The 21,002-nt window shown below is 34.4% G+C and overlaps 1 protein-coding gene across 1 annotated transcript; it reads left to right on the forward strand.

Moving 5' to 3' along the window:
• The first annotated feature begins 12,557 nt into the window (after nt 1-12,557).
• LOC141707844 (nascent polypeptide-associated complex subunit alpha-like protein 1) lies at nt 12,558-15,113 on the forward strand. Its single transcript, XM_074511249.1, has 4 exons — nt 12,558-12,705; nt 13,792-13,876; nt 14,366-14,493; nt 14,582-15,113. The coding sequence occupies exons 1-4, from the start codon at nt 12,646-12,648 to the stop codon at nt 14,912-14,914; spliced, it is 606 nt and encodes a 201-aa protein (XP_074367350.1). The 5' UTR covers nt 12,558-12,645; the 3' UTR covers nt 14,915-15,113.
• Nucleotides 15,114-21,002: the final 5,889 nt, after the last annotated feature.

Here is a 21,002-nt window from a genome sequence, read left to right on the forward strand (position 1 = left end):
TACTTCAAAACATAAAGAACGTATACGAAAGGATTTACACCATGAACCATTTGCGAGAATTAGTTACGAAAACTAATAAGCGACCGAGCGGACGCGTAAATGAATAAATGAACGTATCGAACCAAGCTAACTCAACTAAATAACTATGGTAAGAAACTAACCATGGTTAGGTTATTAAATAGTAACCTAAACTAGATAGCATGATGACCTTAAAGGCTAGAATAGTACAAAAATATCGATAAGTCAGTATGCCTATAGAGATCTCAGAGATATCGACAAGTCATTTCAACATGCAGAGTTTTGGAGACCTCGAAAAGTCAAAGTTACCTCGAGAACTTAGAGACCTCGACAAGTCAAAGTGTAACAACCCGGAAATTTCGGATTATTAATACTTGACACACTAATAATATTTTAAATACGAACAACTATTATATACTAATGACATGATAAAAAAATCTACAAATACTGGTTTATGGTTGCTCTCATCGATATCTCCGCTTTACCCCTTATTATCTGCAGAATGAAAGAAATACGAGTGAGCCAAATGCCCAGTATGAATATAATTTTATAAATTTTGAAATTAAAATACGAGTTAATTATCCATTAAATAAAGTTTATAAATGAGAATGAAGTGAAGATGAAAAATGTCTTCAAAATAATTATATTATTAAATGAATTAATACAGTGATAAGAACTTTAAGTAAAAATAGTAGGGAAATATTATAAAAAGAAAGTAGAGTCGAATATCAATTAAGGTGGAAACAATAAGGGTCTCTTACACAAAATTATACTCGCCAAACTCCAATCACCGGCAAAGTGTAGGATAATGGTTTCTTCCTCGGTAATCTAGAAGAAGAAATAAGGAATGTGAAATACATCCCCACAATACAATAAAGATCATGATCTAATCACATCTCATACCCCAGAGACAAGCTCGTATACTCACCCACCGATACGAGTTGGTGGTATCAGAGCCGACTCTCGAAAGTTTGATGCGTCAAGTTACCGGAGGTAGGGACACGAAAGCTGGTGGTATAATCCCACAATGGTAAGAGGTCCAGAGGTGGGGACACGAAGCCAGCCGGTATTATCCCATAATGGCTAGAGCGGTACGATCTTGGTCCTATGGGCTATCTGTTCGGGCCTGACGAGGACGTCAGGAGTTTAAGTGGGGGAGTTTGTAACACCCCAGTCCCATATCGAGGAGATTTGGGACTTCTGTCCAGTTTATAAGGCAAAGTACTACTACTATGTGCAACAACAAATCATGATCTTTTGAGGGCCTGTGGTGGGCTTGTCGTAACCCAAGTTGCCTGCACTAGGGACAGTATACTTCGGTTTATTTCGGACTCGTAATCGGGACTTGACCCGATTTTCGAAAAAGGCTCGGGATTTGACCCGGGTTGTCACACAAAGTCACCTCGAGAACTCAGAGGCCTCGACAAGTCAAAACACTTATAGAGAACTAAGAGATCTCGATAAGTCATTATACTTATCGAGGTTTCAGTTCTCTATAGATCAAACTGGAGATCTCGATATGAAGCTCGAGTACAGAATGCAGACAAATTAAATATTCAAGATTATTAATCAACAAATGATCTAATCACTTAGATTGAAAAGTCTACAAAAGCATCTTGAAGAGTGCAAGATCAAAGGCCAAGATTAACTGACAAAGGAAAGTCACAGATTCACATGATTTGCAAAGATATACTAAGCCATAAATGGAAAGCTTTAGAGATAACTTAAAGTATGGTTTAGTTCATTCTATTGCATGCTGTGTAAACCTGTGTTTACTAATCTATAAAGTAAACGATGGTCCTTTGTTTTTAAATGCATCAAACACATCTAAAATTTCTTGTAACTCTCTCAAGGAAGAATCTGAGTTCTTTACTTAAAAAAAACCCAGGATTTGTAGCAAAATATTAGCTTGATTTTAATACAAAATTAAGTGAGTTTTGAAATATTGTGTGCACTGTTTATTTTTAGTTAACATAATATCACTGCATTTCTAATCTGCTTTGTTCACCAAGTAACAAACATTCAAAAAGTTTTAAAAATGACCAAAACACATTCACCCCCCCTCCAATGTGTTGTATTCATTACCTAACAAGTGGTATCAGAGCAAAATCTGAAAGCAAACAGATTAAAGATCTTGGAAGAATGAATACACAGAAGATAAGCAATAACAAGATTCCTGCCTTTGACATATCTAACTATACATTATGGAATAAGAAAATGTTGCTGTTTATAAAGATGACCAACCCATTATGTGTTCATATTCTCAAGAATGGCCCTTTCACCTCCATGGAAAGAGTTGAGGAATCTATAAAAGGAGACATGGTCATTCCAGCTCATTATACTCCTAAGGATCCTTCAAAGTACACTGAACCTGAAAAGGAGAAAGTCTCTGTGGATAGTGGCGTGCAGTTGATTTTAATAGAGTCACTTGACAATGTAATGTACAATAACATTATCAATTGTGACACAGCCAAACAAATCTAGGAGAAGATAGAGATTCTATGTGAGGGAACAGAGGAAGTTAGGTCAAACCAAAGGAGAAATTTGGTATCTCGGTATGAGGGTTTTATGGCTAAACCAAAGGAAAGTATAACTGATGTTTTTGAAATTCAATAAGCTGATAAATGACTTGAAGCTTCATGACAAATACTGTGAAGATGAGGAGGTTAACTTGAAGGTTTTGTTCACCCTTCCTGACCATCTAGAATAAAAGATTTCATTAATAAGAGAAGGGTGAGACTTGGGCAGGATGACACTGGAGGTTTTATATGGTATCTTAAAAACCTATGAACTGGAAATGATTCAAAGAAAGTCTTTAAGAGCTGGTCAAGGGCACATTGTTGATGGTTCAAGTACTTTAGTGGTTAGTGACAGCCAGTCATCTGATGATTAACAAGAAATCCAGACTCTAGTTGTTTCAAGCAATGAGTGAAAGAACAAGGAACCACAGAAGCGAGTTATTCTTGAACTTGAAGAGGATGAATTATAAACCTTAAATGAACTAGATGAGTTAGATCAGTCCATAGCTTACTTAGCAAGAAATTCTCTAACATTAGAGTAAAGAAGCCAAAGTTCTTCAAAAATAAGGGACAAACATCCACAAGGAAAACAACTGGAAAGGAAAAACACAGTACAACTCTGGTGACAAAAGTGGCTACAAAACTGGATCTGATGAAAGATCAAAAATTAGATGTTTCAATTGTGATGAATTGAGCCATTTTGCCACAGAATGCAGAAAGCCAAAAAAGTGAAAAAGGACAAGGCTTATCTTGAATTGAACAAAGTGGGTCTTTAGTAACAAAATGGATGAAAATGGAATTGTAATAAGGAACAAAACAAGGTTGGTTGCAAAAGGCTACTCACAGGAATAAGGAATTGATTATGATGAAACTTTTGCTCCAGTTGCAAGACTTAAAGCAATAAGGATCGTTCTTGCATTTGCTACACACTCAAATTTTAAGATGTATCAAATGGATGTAAAGAGTGCATTCCTTAATGGTGAGTTGGAAGAAGAAGTCTATATTCAACAACCACCTGGCTTTGAAGATCCAGAATTTCCAGACTTTGTATACAAATTACTCAAGGCTCTCTATGGACTAAAGCAAGCACCTAGAGCTTGGTATGACATATTGTCATAATTTTTTATCAAACATGGATTCACTAGAGGAACAATTGACAAAACTCTCTTCTACAAGCAACATGGTGATGATATGATCCTAGTTTAAATTTATGTGGATAATATCATTTTTGGCTCTAATAATGAAAAGCTATGTCAAAGATTTTCAAAACTCATACAGAGTGAATATGAAATGAGTATGATAGGATAACTAAGTTACTTACTTGGACTTCAAGTTAGTCAAAGAAATGATGGGATCTTCCACAACCAAACTAAGTATGTCAAGGATTTATTGAAGAAGTTTGGTATGGTTGATTGTTCACCTGCATCTATACCTATGTCTACAGCTACTAAGTTGGATGAATAAGAAAGAAAAAAGTGTGGACATTTCAGGTTATAGGGGAATGATTGGATCTTTACTGTACTTAACTGCTAGTAGACCAGACATTATGTTTGCAACATGTCTGTGAGCAAGATTTCAAGCCAATACAAAAGAATCACATTTGATGGTTGTGAAGAGAATTTTCAAATACCTAAAAGGGACTCCAAACTTGGGACTATGGTATCCTAAGGGAACAGATTTTGAAGCTGTTGGATACACAGATGCAGATTTTGCTGGATGCAGGGTTGACAGAAAGAGTACTAGTGGAAGCTGTCAGTTTCTTGGACAAAGACTTGTATCCTGGTATAGCAAGAAATAACAATCTGTGTCAACTTCCATAGCTGAGGCTGAATACATAGCTGTTGGAAGTTGCTGTGCTCAAGTGCTTTGGATTAGAAATCAGCTAATGGATTATGGCCTAGTGTTACACAAAATTCCAATTACGTGTGACAATACTAGTTCTATATTTATTGTGGCTAATCCAGTTAATCATTCTAGAACAAAGCACATTGATGTAAGGTATCATTTTATTAGAGAACATGCTGTAAATGGTACTATTGAGCTAATTATTGTTCCAACAGAAAACAATTAGCTGATATTTTTACTAAACCTTTGGATGGAGTTACTTTCACTAGACTTGTAGGTGAAATTGGTATGCTTAATTCTTCATTCTAAAGGTAAGAACTCAACTAATGTTTTGCAGCAGATTAATTTCTAGTAAATCAAAATTAATTTGATTTAATTGAAAATTAACTGAAATGTGAATTATAAATATTTCATATTTCTCTGCATATTTATTTTTCATTTTAATTGTTGTCAACTTGGAATTTGTCAAATTCTAAGTAAACTGTCTCTTTGTTAATTCATATTATCAATATATGAAGTTAATAAAAGATAGATCTCAAAAACAATAAAAGTATATAGAGAATTGAGTTCTCGATAAGTATAAATGACTTCTCGATAAGTCATTTTGAGACTTCTCGAAGTAGTTCTAGATAAGTCAGTTTTGGACTTCTCGAGTAGACATCTCGATAAGTCATTTTGACTTCTCGATAGAGTTCTCGATAAGTCTTTAATTAGACTTCTCGTGGACATCTCGATAAAGTTAATATGACTTCTCGATTGACTTCTCGAATAAGGTCATCACTAGACTTCTCGAACGGACATCTCGATAAGTCACTCTATGACTTCTCAATAAGTATTGTAGAGTTCTCGAGTAATCCAGGTTGAGTTCTCTACAAGTATAATTTAAACTTATCTTTAACTCAGACTGAAATAATTTTATTTAATAAATTATTTTCAGTATGATACTTTTGATAAAATTTATTCTGATTTTATTTTAATTTATTCAAATAAAATTTGGAAACAATTCAGTCCATTCAGGACAAACTGGGTATTTATTTGACTTCTTGACAAGTCATTTTTCAGTTCTCGATAAGAGTCAGGAAAATGACATATCGATATGTATCTATTCTCTAAATATGACTTCTCGATAAGCAAATTCCAAACGTCCATTTTTAGTTCTTGATAAGTCATTTACCTTTTACTATAAATACCCAGACATCTCAACATACACCTCTTTACGCTTTCGAGATCTCTAAGTGACCTAAATTTTCCAATTCTCAACCGCTATCTCTCTCGTTTCAAACTATTTCTCTCTAATTTTTCCTACCCACTCAAATTTAAACTATTCCAATGGCCTCAAACACAGTTACACCTTTCATCCCAAAAGAGGACACCAATTATCTCGCTTTTACTGATGCAAACTAGGCTCCTGGTACTTTCAAGAGTTTTGTGAAGTTTCTCTCTGAGACCTATTTTGCAGGTGCTTTAACAGCAAATCCAGTCTTGTACTTGGATGTTCTAGGGGATTTCTGGAACACAGCTGTGATAGGGATAGTAGTGCATGAGAACCAAACTACTTCCATGGTGGTTTATTGCTCTATTAAGGGTCAACAAGTGGAATTTTCTGAAACTGATATAAACATGGCCTTGGGGATTCCTACTGAAAATCTGAAGGAGGTTCCAACTCAAGATGAATTAGCTGAATTCATGGACTTCATCAACTATAGTGAAAGGATCAACTTGGCCAGTCTCAACAAGAAGAATTTGAGAAAAGAATGGTCATTCCTGTTTGACTCCATTGTGAGAGCATTCACATGCAGGAAAATAGGGTATGATAACATTTCTAGTGTAGTTTAGAAGCTGGTATCCTCCATGGCTCATAACAGACACATCAATGTAGGGATGCTAATTATGTAGGAACTCAGCACAAGGATAACTATGCCTTTGTCTTCAAGATGTAAGGAAATTTTCTTTCCTAGGTTTATAATATCTACTTTAATCCATAAAGTTGTAGACATTCATTTACTTGATGGGATAGATAGGACAAAAATAGGCAATTGTAAGCAAGTATCCAAAATTTTATTTGGTTCACTTACTACAAAGAACAAGGTAAGTGTGGGTCTCAAAATCACTCCATTTATGTTAGAGAGATTTAAGACTTACCCTTACCCTATGTCTGACATGAGGTCTAATATTGAACCTAGTACAACCATGGCTCCTTTCCCTGTGGAAGTACAAACACTGGACAACCAACAGGGGTCTTCCCAAGCCGAGACCATTCTTTCTGTACCAATAGAAGCTAGGAAGCCAACCACTTCATCCTCTTAAAAGGATGAAGTGAGTAAAAAGAAGAGAAAGCAGGCACCTTTGGCAATAATAAATGAGAGTGGTGAGGACCAAACAGAACAAGAGTCACCCTTGGTCAAGAATACAAAGAAGGCTAAACAAACTGAGTTGACCACTCAAGCCACCTCTGCACCCTCCCAATAGGATGCAGTTGTAAAATAGGTACTTAAACAGACTCTAGAGGCATCCTCTCAACATTGTGTCTCTATTGAACAGAGCATCCACCTTAATGCACCTTGTATAGAGTCTGCACCACTACTTGAACAAATTCAAGTGTATGAAAGGAGATTTAAGGATGACACCACAAAGAGAGCACATCTCTTGAAGCTCCCTCATTCATTCAAGGGGAGCTGCCAAAACTCAACCTTGATATCCAAACTCTAATTTCTCAAATTTCTTCTTCTTTTAATCAAACTCTTTAATCTGATCCTCAAGAGTTACCAACATCAAGGGATATGGTTCAAGAAACTGTGTTCACCATCCAGGAACCAAATTTAGTTGGTGAGAGGCTACATGCTGGGGTAGACCTTGATGACACCAACACAAACACATGGATTTCATCAGTTTTCACTGAAGACCCTGTGGTGGATACAAATGCACCTTCATATATGCAAATCAACCTTCATAGGTTGTAAGGTTTTAGGGTAGTACTTCTGAGGGGGAACTATCTAAATCCTCTCCAATTTAATTGGAGGTTCCTGTTGGAGGAACAACTCCCCTCAAAACTGTAGCTGAGATTACACTCACAATTAAAGCTAGGAGTTCAATTGTCAATGATCCTGCTATAGGGGAGGCAAGTACATCACTTTCAAGTGACAGTGTTTTGAAAGAAACACAAGGGTTTGAGACTAGAGTACATTACAGTAACCTAGTTAACTCCCCTCCAATTCCAATGGAGTTTCCCATCTCAAGTGGAGAACAACAAACTGTCACAACCATAGTTCAACCTGTGAGTCAAACTGTAACATATGTCACATGTGGTTCTATAACAGATCAACCTTCCACCTCACAACCCACATATATTCCTTTAACATCCAATCCTTCACAACAACCATCTCATCCAATCCAACAGTGGTTCAAAAATTCTTAATCCCAACCAACCACAGTAGATGACCTTCTGGTTGATCAACTTTCAGGCCTTGCAAATATCACACAACACCTATTCACTATAGACATGAAAAATCAAGACTATCAGACAATTATGCTCAATTATAATGAAGATGTTAAAAAGCAAAAGCAGAAGATAGTGAATGAAGCTGAGCAGGATAGCAATATGGATGTTTGGCTTTCTAAAGACTTCATATTGGAGATGGATCAGGTCTTGGCAAGATTCAGGGAGGAATATGCCACCATTTTGGGAAGTAATACCAAGGTCCTCACTCTATAAGAAATATATAATGCAGTCAACAAAGTCTACAAGGCTCAAATCAAAGTTTTTCACCTATTTGGTAAAGCACTCCAAGTGACTTTGACTGGGCATCAGGACAAGATCAGAAAATTGGTGAGGGATAAAATGGATGAAATCATTCCTTCACAAGTCAAGATCCAATCAAAATTCCAAAATTTTGCTAACCAGATGGCAAGATTTGATCTGACTACAGTGGATGCCAGTGTCAAAAGTCTAAGGCAATATTTTGTGGCTCGGCATGAAGTGGTTCAAAAGCAAATTACAAATTCTAATGACACCAGACTTAAGTTGAATCAACTTCATCAAAGCAGATATGAGCCTTCAACTCTTTTGATTGAGGGAATCAAAGAAGTTGCGCAAGCCACATTTAGTACTTCAACTTCTTCAAGCACTCAACAACCAATCCCCACCTCCACAAACTTATAAATCCAGGCCCTTCAATCACAAGTTTCTACCTTACAGTCAGCTAATGAGTCTCTCACAACTCAAGTCTCTCAACTCACAGCAATTGTGGCAAGTCAACAGGCTGATATCCAGACCCTGGTAGACTCCCACAAGTACCTACAAATGCAAAATTCAGTGTCTTTGGGAGCCATCATGGGTGCACTCAACATTCCCCTGCCTGCACTTTCTGATGATGTGAGGCCTGAAATCCCTACACCTCTTATCTTGCCTGCTAACAAGCCTAAAGGGGAGATTGAGGCTAGGCTACTAAGATCATCCCAAATATCTACATCTGTTCAAGGTCAAGCTCAAGCTGCTAATAAAGGAAACTCTCAAATAGTTGAAGTTGATGTTGGTATGGAGAGGCTTATCAAAGCAGCTAAGGGACCTAGTCTGAGCAAGGAATTTGAAGATATGCTAAAGGCTCTCAGGGCTTCTCTCAACAACAACTTCATCACTTACAAGAGGGCTTTGAACAAGACCATAAATTTCACAAGGGTGAATTTGGTGACCAAGGGTAATTTTCAAGAAAAGAGAGTTGTGATAAATATCAATTACTCGGGTGTAGAAAAATGCATGCAGGTGTCCCTAAATTTTCTTACATCAAGAAGGGCATTCGAATTGGACATCTTCGTTAAAAAAGTCAACAAATTAATCAATGAAGACACTCTCTTGCTTAGGGAATTACAAAAAGCTTATAATGACTCTGGAAATTGGATTGAAGACCAAAAAGACCAAGACAGAAGAAAATATAGAGATGATAAAGATTTTGAGGAGATACTTGAGAGATCCTGAAGCCAAGTTACCCAAAACACAATTCAATAAGGATGACTTGGATGATGATGAGCAGAAGAAAGATGATCAAAAACCTTCTGGCTCAAATCCAAGTCAATCCTCCAAGGCAACTGGCAGCAAAGAAAAGAAACAGGATGAGAAGAAGGGAGATGATAAAAAAAAGGTGATGAGAGAAGAAGGAAGAAGAAGGAGGATGGTTCAGAACCAAAGCAAAATGTCCAGTAAATACAAATCCAACTTGCTCAAACCACTAAACCTATAAGCTCAAACATTCAACTATCCTTAACCTCAAAGCCCAAATTCTTGTACAAACCAACTACAAATACCCTACTCAAAATAAGAATCACATCCAGCTAATCCACCTTGAAGAAAATCACAAACCTACCCTCATTTAAGCCATCAGTCAAAACTCATTACAAATCTGTTGGAAGAAAACCAAAGAAACTGCAAGTTACTGAAAGGGCTATCTGGAATTGTTATGATCAATCTAATTTTCTGCCACTAAATTGGTGCATCACAGATGAATAATATTTTCAACAGCTGGCTGAAGAAATAATCAGAGTCTGGGTTATATCTTATATAGAAATCAGGATATATTATGATGATGGTACCTTCACTCTTCTTGGCAGTAACCTAATGGATACACATTCAACCACATAATTCAAAAGAGTGATCAGTTTCATGAGAGATAAGGACACTATTACAAGGGCATGGAAGGCTGTATTATATGTATGGGTGAGAGAAAGGGATGAAATAAATGCAAGAGCAAAGGCTGAGAAGGAAGAAAAAGATAGAAAGTATGCAGAAGAAATAGCAAGACTTGAACAAAGATCAAATGAGCTCAAGGCAAAAGGGTTGAGCAGAATTTCTAAGGATGGACACTTTCTGAATATAAAAGTTGGCAAATATTTAAGATTTAGAGGTGGTTACCTGAATGGTTATTCATTAGATGAGTGGCTCAAGCTTGTAGAAGCTCTAAGAGGTACTGAAATCATAGAGGAACTTCAAGTGTTAGTAAATCTTAAAGACCTCATTAGAAAGGAACCAGGCTATGAGGATTTCATGTAATGAATGTACCTGTAAAACTCATGTAATCAATTTATGTATAAAAAGTTGTACTTGTATTTCTGTCAATCTTTATGTAATATATATTATTTCATTGTAATTTGGGGTTAGTCTTGTTACAAGGCATGAATTTGTGATAATCAATCTTCTCACAAATTGGGGGAGATTGTTGTGCAAGACATGCATGTATCATAACAAGACTAAGTCAAATTGACAGCCCTAAGAATTAGTTATATGATAATCTAAATTTGTATTTTTATTGTATTACTTGAGTCTCTAAAAATGTCAAAGATTAGACTGGAGTATTTTTCTGTAAACAGTCTCAAGTCTAAGAATAAACTCTAGAAGAAGATCAAGAAGATCATTGATTCTAGTTATTGATACGATACCAAATAACGGAGATTTGAGATACAGCCTTAGAGAAAGTGTGAAGAAGCTTGGAGTTGAATAAAAATATTTTAGGAAAAATATTCTAAGTCAGAGATATCTACAAGTCACAGATCAAGTCATATAGAGAAGTCATTCGAGAACTCCAGAATGACTTATTGAGAAGTCCAAATTGGCCTATCGAGAAGTCCCAGAGATATCGACAAGTCAAATGAAGATATGAAGATTGAAGATATCGACAAGTCACTTTGCATATAAATAACTCAGAGATATCGACAAGTTCAAATGAAGACATGAAGATTGGAGATATCGACAAGTCAAATATTTCATTAGAGATCTCAGAGATATCGATAAGTCAATATGCCTATAGAGATCTCAGAGATATTGACAAGTCATTTCTACATGCAGAGTTTTGGAGACCTCGACAAGTCAAAGTTACCTCGAGAACTTAGAGGCCTCAACAAGTCAAAGTCACCTTGAGAACTCAGAGACCTCGACAAGTCAAAATACTTATAGAGAACTAAGAGATCTCGATTATTTTTTTGAAGCATTTATTAAAGACTTCGGGAGAGTAGCCCGGGGACTTGATTAGGGATGAGCGAATCTATTAGAGGTTGTGCCATGACAAACTAGGATAAAATTTCACTTATGATATTTTTAAATTGGCAATTAAAAAACTGTCCAAAACCCCCTTTTATCTTAATATATCTTTTATGAGAACATAATGAAAGTAATATAAATTAGCCATGTATTCATTTGAGAAAATTTTGGATTTTTTATATAAAGAAAATTTTTCATTTAACCAACACCCTCGTATTTACATACTCAATTAATTTTACTTAAGCTCATAAATAGTTTGTTATCCAATTCGAAAAAGTTCGATTCGACTTATAAACGGGTCGAAGAAGAAAAAAATTTCAAGATTAGATTTGTTAGTAAGATGAACGTGAGCACACTATAGTTATGTTCTAAAGCTCGCGAATAAGTTCGATTAATGTTCGTGAATATACTCACTAATATAGTTCGTGAACATCTTACGAACATACGCTTATTACACAATATTTAGTGAATAATTGTATATATATTTTTTAACAAATAAATTTACTAATTAATTTAATTAATTTATTATTATATTGATATTTTTTATATTTATAGGATTTAAATTGTAATAAATTTTAGATGTTAATATTTAACTATTTATTTTATGTTCATGTATTCAACTAGTGTGTGTATATTATTATTTAAGAAGAATAACGAAATTTAATCAAAACTAGAATGCTAAAACACTCAAATTGATTGTTTGGTTTGTATGTATTAAAATTTTAATTTTGACATCATTTAATTATTTATTTTTAAATAGAAAAAAATAAAATTGGTGCAAAAATCTGAGAATCATGAGAACGAGTTCATAAACGGACTTATTTGTTTATTAAGAATCTGTGAAACATATTCGTAAATTATTTGTTGAACCATAGCTCGTAAGTTATTCGTGAACATATTCACAATAATCTTTTTATTTAGAGTTGATACATGTACAAAATTTTTGAGTTAATTTAATATTCACAAATAATTATAGAAATGAATTTAGCAATAATTGGTTTTCTAAAGAAAGTATTTAATTCAATGTAAGTTTTTGGATAATGAATAACACCTTCTTAACGAGCAAGAAGAAAACTTTGGGCCAAGACCCATGAAGCGTTAAGAGTCCAATAGTGAGAAAAATGTATATATATTTGTGGCAAAAGACATTAACAGAGGATTTCTAGGGTTTTAAAGGATAGATACATACATACACATTTGACTTTAAAAAGCATATATCTATCTATCTATCTTTTCATTATGACTGCTCAAACTCAAGAAGAACTCTTGGCTGCTCATCTTGAACAACAGAAGATTGATGTAACTACCCTCTCCCTCTCTTTCCCTTCTATATGTTGTATCTGTTTGTGTAATAAAGTTGTATCTGTTAAAAGCTGCTTATTGTTTGGTTAAATAATGCGTTTGTTTAGTAATTATGTTTGTTTTTGTGTTTTTATTTATTATGATCATTTTTTTGAGTTGGGTATATTTTTTATGCTTGAATTAATAGTTCTTGATTATAAAGTTTCAATCTTTGAGGAATTAGATCTGTAAAGATTAAAGACATTGGCTGCAATTTGGGGTTTAATTGGTATTTGCTTTTAATTTTTAATAAAAAAGAAGGGACTTTGTAGATATGTTTAATATTTGGCTCAAAGCTTAAATCTAAGTTGTTATTTGTTATATTCTAAATTTCTAATTATAATTGGTTGAATTATAATTGGTTCAACCAATTATAATTGTTATTTGTTAGTTTTAAATTTTAGATCTGTTATTTTTGTTAAAGATCTATTATGAATTATAATTGGTCGAACTAACTTGTTGAGTGAATGTAAATGTGCATATGTTGTGGATAAAGTTAGTGGTACTGTATTTGTCGAAGCTTTCCTTAGCTGTAAGAATTTGATGTTATAGTGATGATGGGATCTTATTATTTACCTATCCCTAATTGAGCAGTGAGGTATTTGAACATTTTGGATTATTGTGCGGAATAGAGTAAAGATATTGTCTTTTGTGCTCTGCCTCTATTAAGGCCTACTTGTTCTTACCTATTTAAAAATCTACTACTCCTTTGCTATTCACTATTGAGTTATAATTGTTAGTATTTGAATATTTTAAAGTTGTTCATATTATAAATAAATAGTAGTATATCTTAGAAAGCTTTTGGTTGCGAAACTCTTGTGATTTTGAAAGTTTTGGTGCCAAAATTAGGTGGTCGACTTTTATGCTGTTACTTTGTTTGGTTATATTAATTTTACACTGCCTCTGCTTGTTTGGCTGAGAATATCGCCTTTATAATTGCGAAAATGTTTTGATCTCTATGTGGGAGTGAAGTAGGTTCAGATAAGATTTTCGAACTAAGTCACTAGTGCTGAAAGTAATGATTTTTGCTTGAATTTCTTGCAGCCTGAGGAGCCTACGGTGGAAGATGATGATGAAGATGACGATGAAGATGACGACGACGATGACAAGGACGAAGATGATGTTGAAGGTAATAATGAAATTGTTTTTTTCCAGCACGTTAGTGATTAATCTACTTTTCACTCTGGGCATTCCTATTTACAATATATTTTTACCCAGTTGTGGATATGATTTTGTTCAAGTCTTTAGCTCACAAGAGAAACAGAAGACTTCCTTTCAATATTTACTGATCAATAATATTTATGCTTGGTTTATGTGGTCTTAAGTTGAACTATGTCTATTTTTTATGATAATGAATGTTGCACAAGTTGCCAGGGCTGTGACATGATTCATGGCTTTCAGCAAATGAGTCTAGTCCCTTTTTTGTGTATGAATAGTTATTTGATAAATAAATAAATGAGCTGTATCAGTTCTCTACCTGTTTGAGATTTTTAATTTGTGCTTAATATATAAATACAATAAAATTTGTTCATATATATTGGGATTTCGAAATCTACCTTCAAAGAAAGGCTGAAGTGAGGTCCTCCGAACTTGATGAAAATCTGATTGCCATGGACAGGACAAGGAGACGCAAGTGGTAGATCAAAGCAGAGTCGAAGTGAGAAGAAGAGTCGAAAGGCAATGCTTAAGCTAGGAATGAAGCCCATTCCTGGGGTCAGCCGTGTCACTGTCAAGAAGAGCAAGAATGTTAGTTTCTTACCAGGAAAATATTGACCAAAAGTAAAACATATATTAACTTTTTAGCTATTGATAACTGTTTGATTCTTTCTTTCAGATTCTGTTTGTAATCTCAAAGCCAGATGTTTTCAAGAGTCCTAATTCGGACACCTATATCATATTTGGCGAGGCTAAGATTGAGGATTTGAGTTCACAGTTGCAGACTCAGGCAGCAGAGCAATTTAAAGCACCTAACCTCAGTAATGTCTTACCAAAGGCTGAGCCTTCTGTCATTGCCCAGGATGACGAAGATGTTGATGAGACTGGTGTTGAGCCGAAGGATATCGAGTTGGTGATGACACAAGCTGGAGTTACAAGACCAAAAGCAGTTAAAGCTCTTAAAGCCGCCGATGGTGATATTGTTTCTGCCATTATGGAGCTTACAAATTAAATTCTGTCAAAGTGTTACTTTCGGAGGGTTTCACCTGGAGTTGCTCTTATGTTTTTACCTTTGATTCGACTCTTTCCTTCTTTTTTTGTGTTGTGCCTAGCTTGCTTAATAGCATACAGTCATGGTTTATTTTATGAGATATATAGTAAAAAGATCACATGTCCGGAGTTCCTGGAACTGTGGTGCTTAACCATTTTCACCGGGGGCATACTGCCCAGTGCCCTGTTGTATTGTGTTTACAAGTATATTTGACTTAAAATAGGTTATATATATCTGGTTTTGTAAATAAAAGAAATTATGAGATGTTAAAAGAAGGGTGGATACACTATTGACTGAGTCATTGCATGAATAGCCTACTTAATTAAAAATAAATCTATAGCATGGGATATGGTGGGAATTGAGGTTTTTAGAGATTTTGGGTAAACCACAAATTAAAAATATGGAAATGGAATGATTTTTTTTACTAAACAAATATCAATAAAGAAAATTAATTCAATTATTCCTTTATCTTTGATAATTACCCCCTACGAAACGCTTCTTAATCTTAATATATTATTAATTTTATATTAATATTATTTAATGAATGTTAATACTTGTCAAATAACCGTCAGATTAAATTGATGGGAACCGTCAGAATTAAATTTAAAAATTAGTATTCAAATAATATAAGATCGAACCCTACCAGTAACATCTATCTATACTATATTATAATAGACGAAACATTAATAGTTTGACAGACGGTCGGTCGGTACTTGTTGAAATTTCTTAATTACCCTTACTTAACTATTTTATTATTTTTATTTAATTATCCCATCCGGCGGCCTCAATTTGAAGTATTGAACAACATGACCACTTGTCCTTTTCGCTTTGTACATATTTTCATTGAAACAATTAACTCCAATTTCGATTATTAGAGGGTTTACCATGTACAGTTTCTGTAATAACTCGAATTTTTGAGACCTTGTAAAACGTTTAATGAATAGTAACGTTGACGGATGGGAAAAACTTTTGAGCCCACACTATGTAGTGCATGAGAAAATGAGTTTCGGAGTTGATATTACGATTATACGTACTAAACGAGTGTATGTAAACGCTATTAGTTTTCGAAGAAAACGAACTTTGAAAAACGACCGTATTTACGACTCATCGAGGACTACGGGAATCACAATATAATTACGAGATTAAAACCCTACAAATTTATATTCAAGTAGGATAAATAAAAATATAAGGAATAAATATGAAAGGAATTACGTCGCGAACCATGTACGAGTAAGTATTACGAAAACGTTTAAGCAAACGAGCGAACGCGTAAACGATTAAATAAACGTAACGCACTAACTAAACCATGGTAAGAAAGTAACCATGGTTATTTCATCAAATAGTGAGTTAACCATATGATGATCAAGCTAGCTAGCAAAATAGTGTGCTAAGAAAGCTAACCCATGTAGTTTAGCTTGTAACCTAGCAAGCTACAAAGGTTTGTCCCCAACATTTGCAACAAGAATAAACCTAGGATTCAACCTAGGAGAATAAAAATCAAGTGCAAGATCTTCCACCCCATTTCCTAGAAGCAACCTAGCAAAGCATCCAAGAGAAGCAACCAAGGGAAGCTAGTATAAATACCCCCCACCCCATCAAGCTTCCATTCGGCTATTCAAGAAGAAAAGGAGGAATTTAAATTCAAATCTCAAAATCTATCCATGGTAAAATCATCCCATTAATTCTCAAGCCTCCTAGCAATTAAACTAAGGTAAGAAAATTCTTTCATCTCTTTTTATCAAGGTTTGATGGGTGAAATAAAATCAAGAAACTCACTAGTGAATAGTAACCTCTCTTTGGTTTCTTGATTTCAATGGTGGTTTTAGGTTCTAAAAATCATACCAAGCACATCCAAGCCTCCACCATCCTCAAGAACACATCTCAAGCTTTCAAGAAAGGTAAAAATATTTGGCCCAACTTTATTTAAGATTCATTTTAAGATCCATTTAGTATGTGGTAGTAAACTTAGTTCAATGAGTGATATTGATGAAATCTTGGTGTTTAAGTTAAGAAGATTAAGGTTGATTGTTGTTGCCTCAAGAACATGATGTTCTTGAGAGGAGTTTGTGTGTTGATGATGATATGATGATCGTTGGTGGTTGTGTTAAGAGTTAGGGCGTAAACGAAACCCCGATCGTAAACGTAACTTCGTTAAAACCAACAAATCGTAACTTTAAGTTTCTGCAGAAAGTTCCAAAGTTGTAAACTGTAGTTTCTTGAATAATAATGTTATAAGGATCTTTTAGGCGCTTGAATCGCTTGATTCTGATTTACGGATCAAAAGTTATGGTCGTTTTACTAAAAGTGATTTACGCTACAAAAACTGCTGCGAATCACGAATTTTGAAAATATAAAGGATCGACTTAAAAGTGTTCATAAATCATGAAATTTTTAAAGATAGTAACATATTGAGTTTCCTAACTGCCATAAAAATTTCAAGTAAAAATAATTATTTCTCAATTTTATAAAAATATCGGAGCCGAGACCGCGTGAGTAGAAACCGTAAGAATCCATAAGCGGAGCCGACGACGATAATGAGAATGAACCTAAGATACTTAGAAGAATGAAGTGACCATAATGTGAATAATGACTTAAAGGAATAATAAGGGTAGTATAAGTTGAGAGGGTGCATAATAAGTAGCACATGAGTGCGAGTCGCCGTAAATTCGAACGGGACCTAACGAAGTGAATTGTGATTATGGTTATAGATTTCCGAGCGAAACCTAGAGCATCCTCCACCTCGAGATACCCAGGCAAGTTTACGAACCCAAATCCATTTTATTGTTGTGTTGTGAAAGAATTGTTTTACTATCAATGCATAAATACCATGCTTGCCATGATACGTAGTTGTTGAATTTTCGCATAATATAGCGATGTTGTACGATACGTATATATCGTAAAATATTTAATTCCGCTTTAAGCGTGACGTATGATTATAAGACCGAGAGTCGGTCGAGACTTTAAGATGAAAACCCGGGAATCATTCCGGTGATATTATAGGGCGATTATAAGTCCATAATAGTACGTTTTAAAGGGACTCATCGTCCACTTAGGAAACATTAAAATATCTCGAAATTTTATTAAAGCGATTTCCCAACGATCATATTACCTCAACTCTATTTTATGGTTCGAATAATAAATGCTATATACTTATTCATTTATTATGGGAGTTGTATACTCCAACGATTATTTATTTCAAACCCGATTAATCATTACAGATTATTAATTATGTAGACACAAACTAGTTGAGGAATATTATTTTAAATATTCTTTTAAAGAGTAAACTCATTCGAGGTTTAATTATTTATCGACTATTATTTAATTAATTATTATTCTTAAAGGGTTTATTATTGATTTAAAAATCATAGATCCTTATTTAAAATATACTTCCTGATTTCGGAATATCATTCGAATAATTTCAGATCGTCGGTGAATATTATCCCGACTTATTTAATATTTTGAATATAGTTTCAAGGAGAAACTTTTCCCCCTTATTTAATTATCTGTTGACAACGGTCAACTCACATCCTTAGTACTTCCTCCGAAAATCTCGGAAGTACGTATATACATATATACACTTATATCTTAGAGAGATAAGCTATTTCTATCAACAAGCAAAATGCTTGGGGAGATGCGATGTGGTTCGAGTTCTCGAGATTGATAAAATTCTTTTAAAGGACGAGGGAGGGGTAGACTATGGTACTATGTGTGCTAGATGGACTACCAAAGGTACCGCAGGCGAAGGTACTCAGGAACTTGTGAAGTATGTGTATACCCAAAAATGGGACACGTAGCCCGAATGCGGTAAGCTTGATAACCGGGATACGAAGGTATCGTCCTTCTACTAGTAGAAAAGGTTACTATTATCGTATTACGACTAATGATCGTATACGGTGGCTCCAACGAGTGTCCTAATTCTTCCAATTGGAATTGAGATGCAATACCGTAACCCAAGCCCAGGTGTTGGGATTACTATTAAGGTATTCGCAGGATAATAAAATCCCTTAAAAACTTATTTTCATAAGAAGGTGTGTATCACCAAGGAAAACTATTTTTGAATAAAACATAATTATCATATATGATGTTATCATACGGTCATTTTCATACTATACTTTATTATGCTGGGCATTATAGCTCACACTTGTTTTCTTAAATTGACACAACACAACAGTGAATCAAGATGTCTGCCATGAGAATCACAGCCAGGAAACGGGTAGGAAATGGCCAGCTGTTCCGTATATTGTTTGGTGCTGTACCACAGGTAGTCAGAATAAGCTGGATTAGTTTCAGTTGTTTTTAGTTCGACTTATTTATAAGTATGACTTATGTAAGGTAAGAAATAAGAAATGTATATTTGGACGGCGGACTAGCCTTACTTAAAGGTTACTCTCCGGTAAGACTAAATCACTTTTGGGTTATAATAATTATCACCTGATGGTTGAAATTACTCTAGTTATGAATGGTTCGTTTCCAAGACAATACCTTGTAAGTGTGTGTGTATGATAAGTGTGGGGTCGTGAAGCGTGAGTATTTATATATTCTAGTGTGAGTGTGTGGTTGTAAGAGTTTAGATGGAGTGGCCTCCGAGACTCCTGACCCCGGGTTTTTGGGCGCCACAGTTTCACAACATTACAAATCAAAATGTATTTTAGTTTGGGAATTGCTAATTAGGCTCATAACGTTTTTTTGGGGCAATTGATATCGATAGACAGATATTGGCTCCGTGATTGACATCGTGTATGAAACGACCGACAGAGACCATAAGACATTTATACTATATTATAATAGACGAAATATTAAAAGTTTGGTAGTCGGTTGGTCGGTACTTGCTGAAATTACTTAATTACCCTTACTTAACTATTTTATTGTTTTTATTTAATTATCCCATCTAGCAGCCTCAATTTGAAGCATTGAACAACATGACCACATACACATTTTCATTGAATTGATTAACTCCAATTTCGATTATTAGAGGGTTTATCATGTATAGTTTCACAGCATTACAAATCAAAGCATATTTTAGTTTGGGTAGTGCTAATTAGGCTCATAATGTTTTTTGGGACAATTAATATCGATAGACAGACATTGGCACCGTGATTGACATCGTGTATGAAATAACAGGAAGAGACCACAAGACAATTTTTTTAGTTTTACCTGAAATAAACATTTCTTTTTTTTAAAAAAAACGGTTACAGTAATTTGATATAATAAAATATTATAATTATTAATAATCGCTATTCTAAAATTTTCCGATTTAACCCATTAACTTATAATTAATCCTTTAAATTTATCTATCTATCTATACACTATCTATCTATTTATCTATCTATCTATACTATTATATTAAAGACGAAACAATGAAATTTGGTTGGTAGTCGGTCTGCCCCACCGTAATTATAGTAATATTTAAAATAAAACACACTCATAAACAAATTAATATTCACAATAGAATTATTCGAATAATAATAGAATAATAATAGAAAAATAATAACTAGTCCATATCAAGCAATATTATCAACCGGCTAAGAAAATGGCCAGCACAATTAGTTTGGTCCATGGCAACTAGCTAGAATGATTAGCTAGACTTTCCTCATATTAATTAAAATTTTGACTAGTTAGGACATCAACTAGTCGTTCATGAGAACATATACAACTAAGCATATTTCAGTTTGTTCGAAAAAGAAAATCTCAATATCGTAACCATTAAAGAATTTGTGGCTACCTGAATGACGATTTCAAAATAAAGAGTTTTCCAATTTGGGCCGAGAAAGACAATTGTAACTCTGAATCGAGTGGTCTTGGCATCGGAACAATCGATAGCCTCTTATCAAATATTTCTTGCCAATAAAAGGGTACACTCAGAGGTGTTCTCGTTCACATACTTTATTAGATCCTCAAATAGAATTGAATTCGGAATACCAATATCAAATTGATACCCTTACTATGATTTCAAAGTTCAATATATAATTTCATCCCGATTAGAGGAAAAGAATTCCCAAGGAATATACGGATATTAGATCATCCATGTTTTTAACAATTTGTTAGATAT

This window comes from Apium graveolens, chromosome 2, assembly GCF_009905375.1.
Source record: "Apium graveolens cultivar Ventura chromosome 2, ASM990537v1, whole genome shotgun sequence".
NCBI classification, from domain to species: Eukaryota; Viridiplantae; Streptophyta; class Magnoliopsida; order Apiales; family Apiaceae; genus Apium; species Apium graveolens.

Bases quoted from the DNA above. Each gene is read 5' to 3' on its own strand.
- LOC141707844 (XM_074511249.1), top strand. From the start codon at position 12,646: ATGACTGCTCAAACTCAAGAAGAACTCTTGGCTGCTCATCTTGAACAA. The intron at 12,706-13,791 runs GTAACTACCCTC...AATTTCTTGCAG, and splicing joins TTGAACAACAGAAGATTGAT to CCTGAGGAGCCTACGGTGGA. The intron at 13,877-14,365 runs GTAATAATGAAA...TGCCATGGACAG, and splicing joins GGACGAAGATGATGTTGAAG to GACAAGGAGACGCAAGTGGT.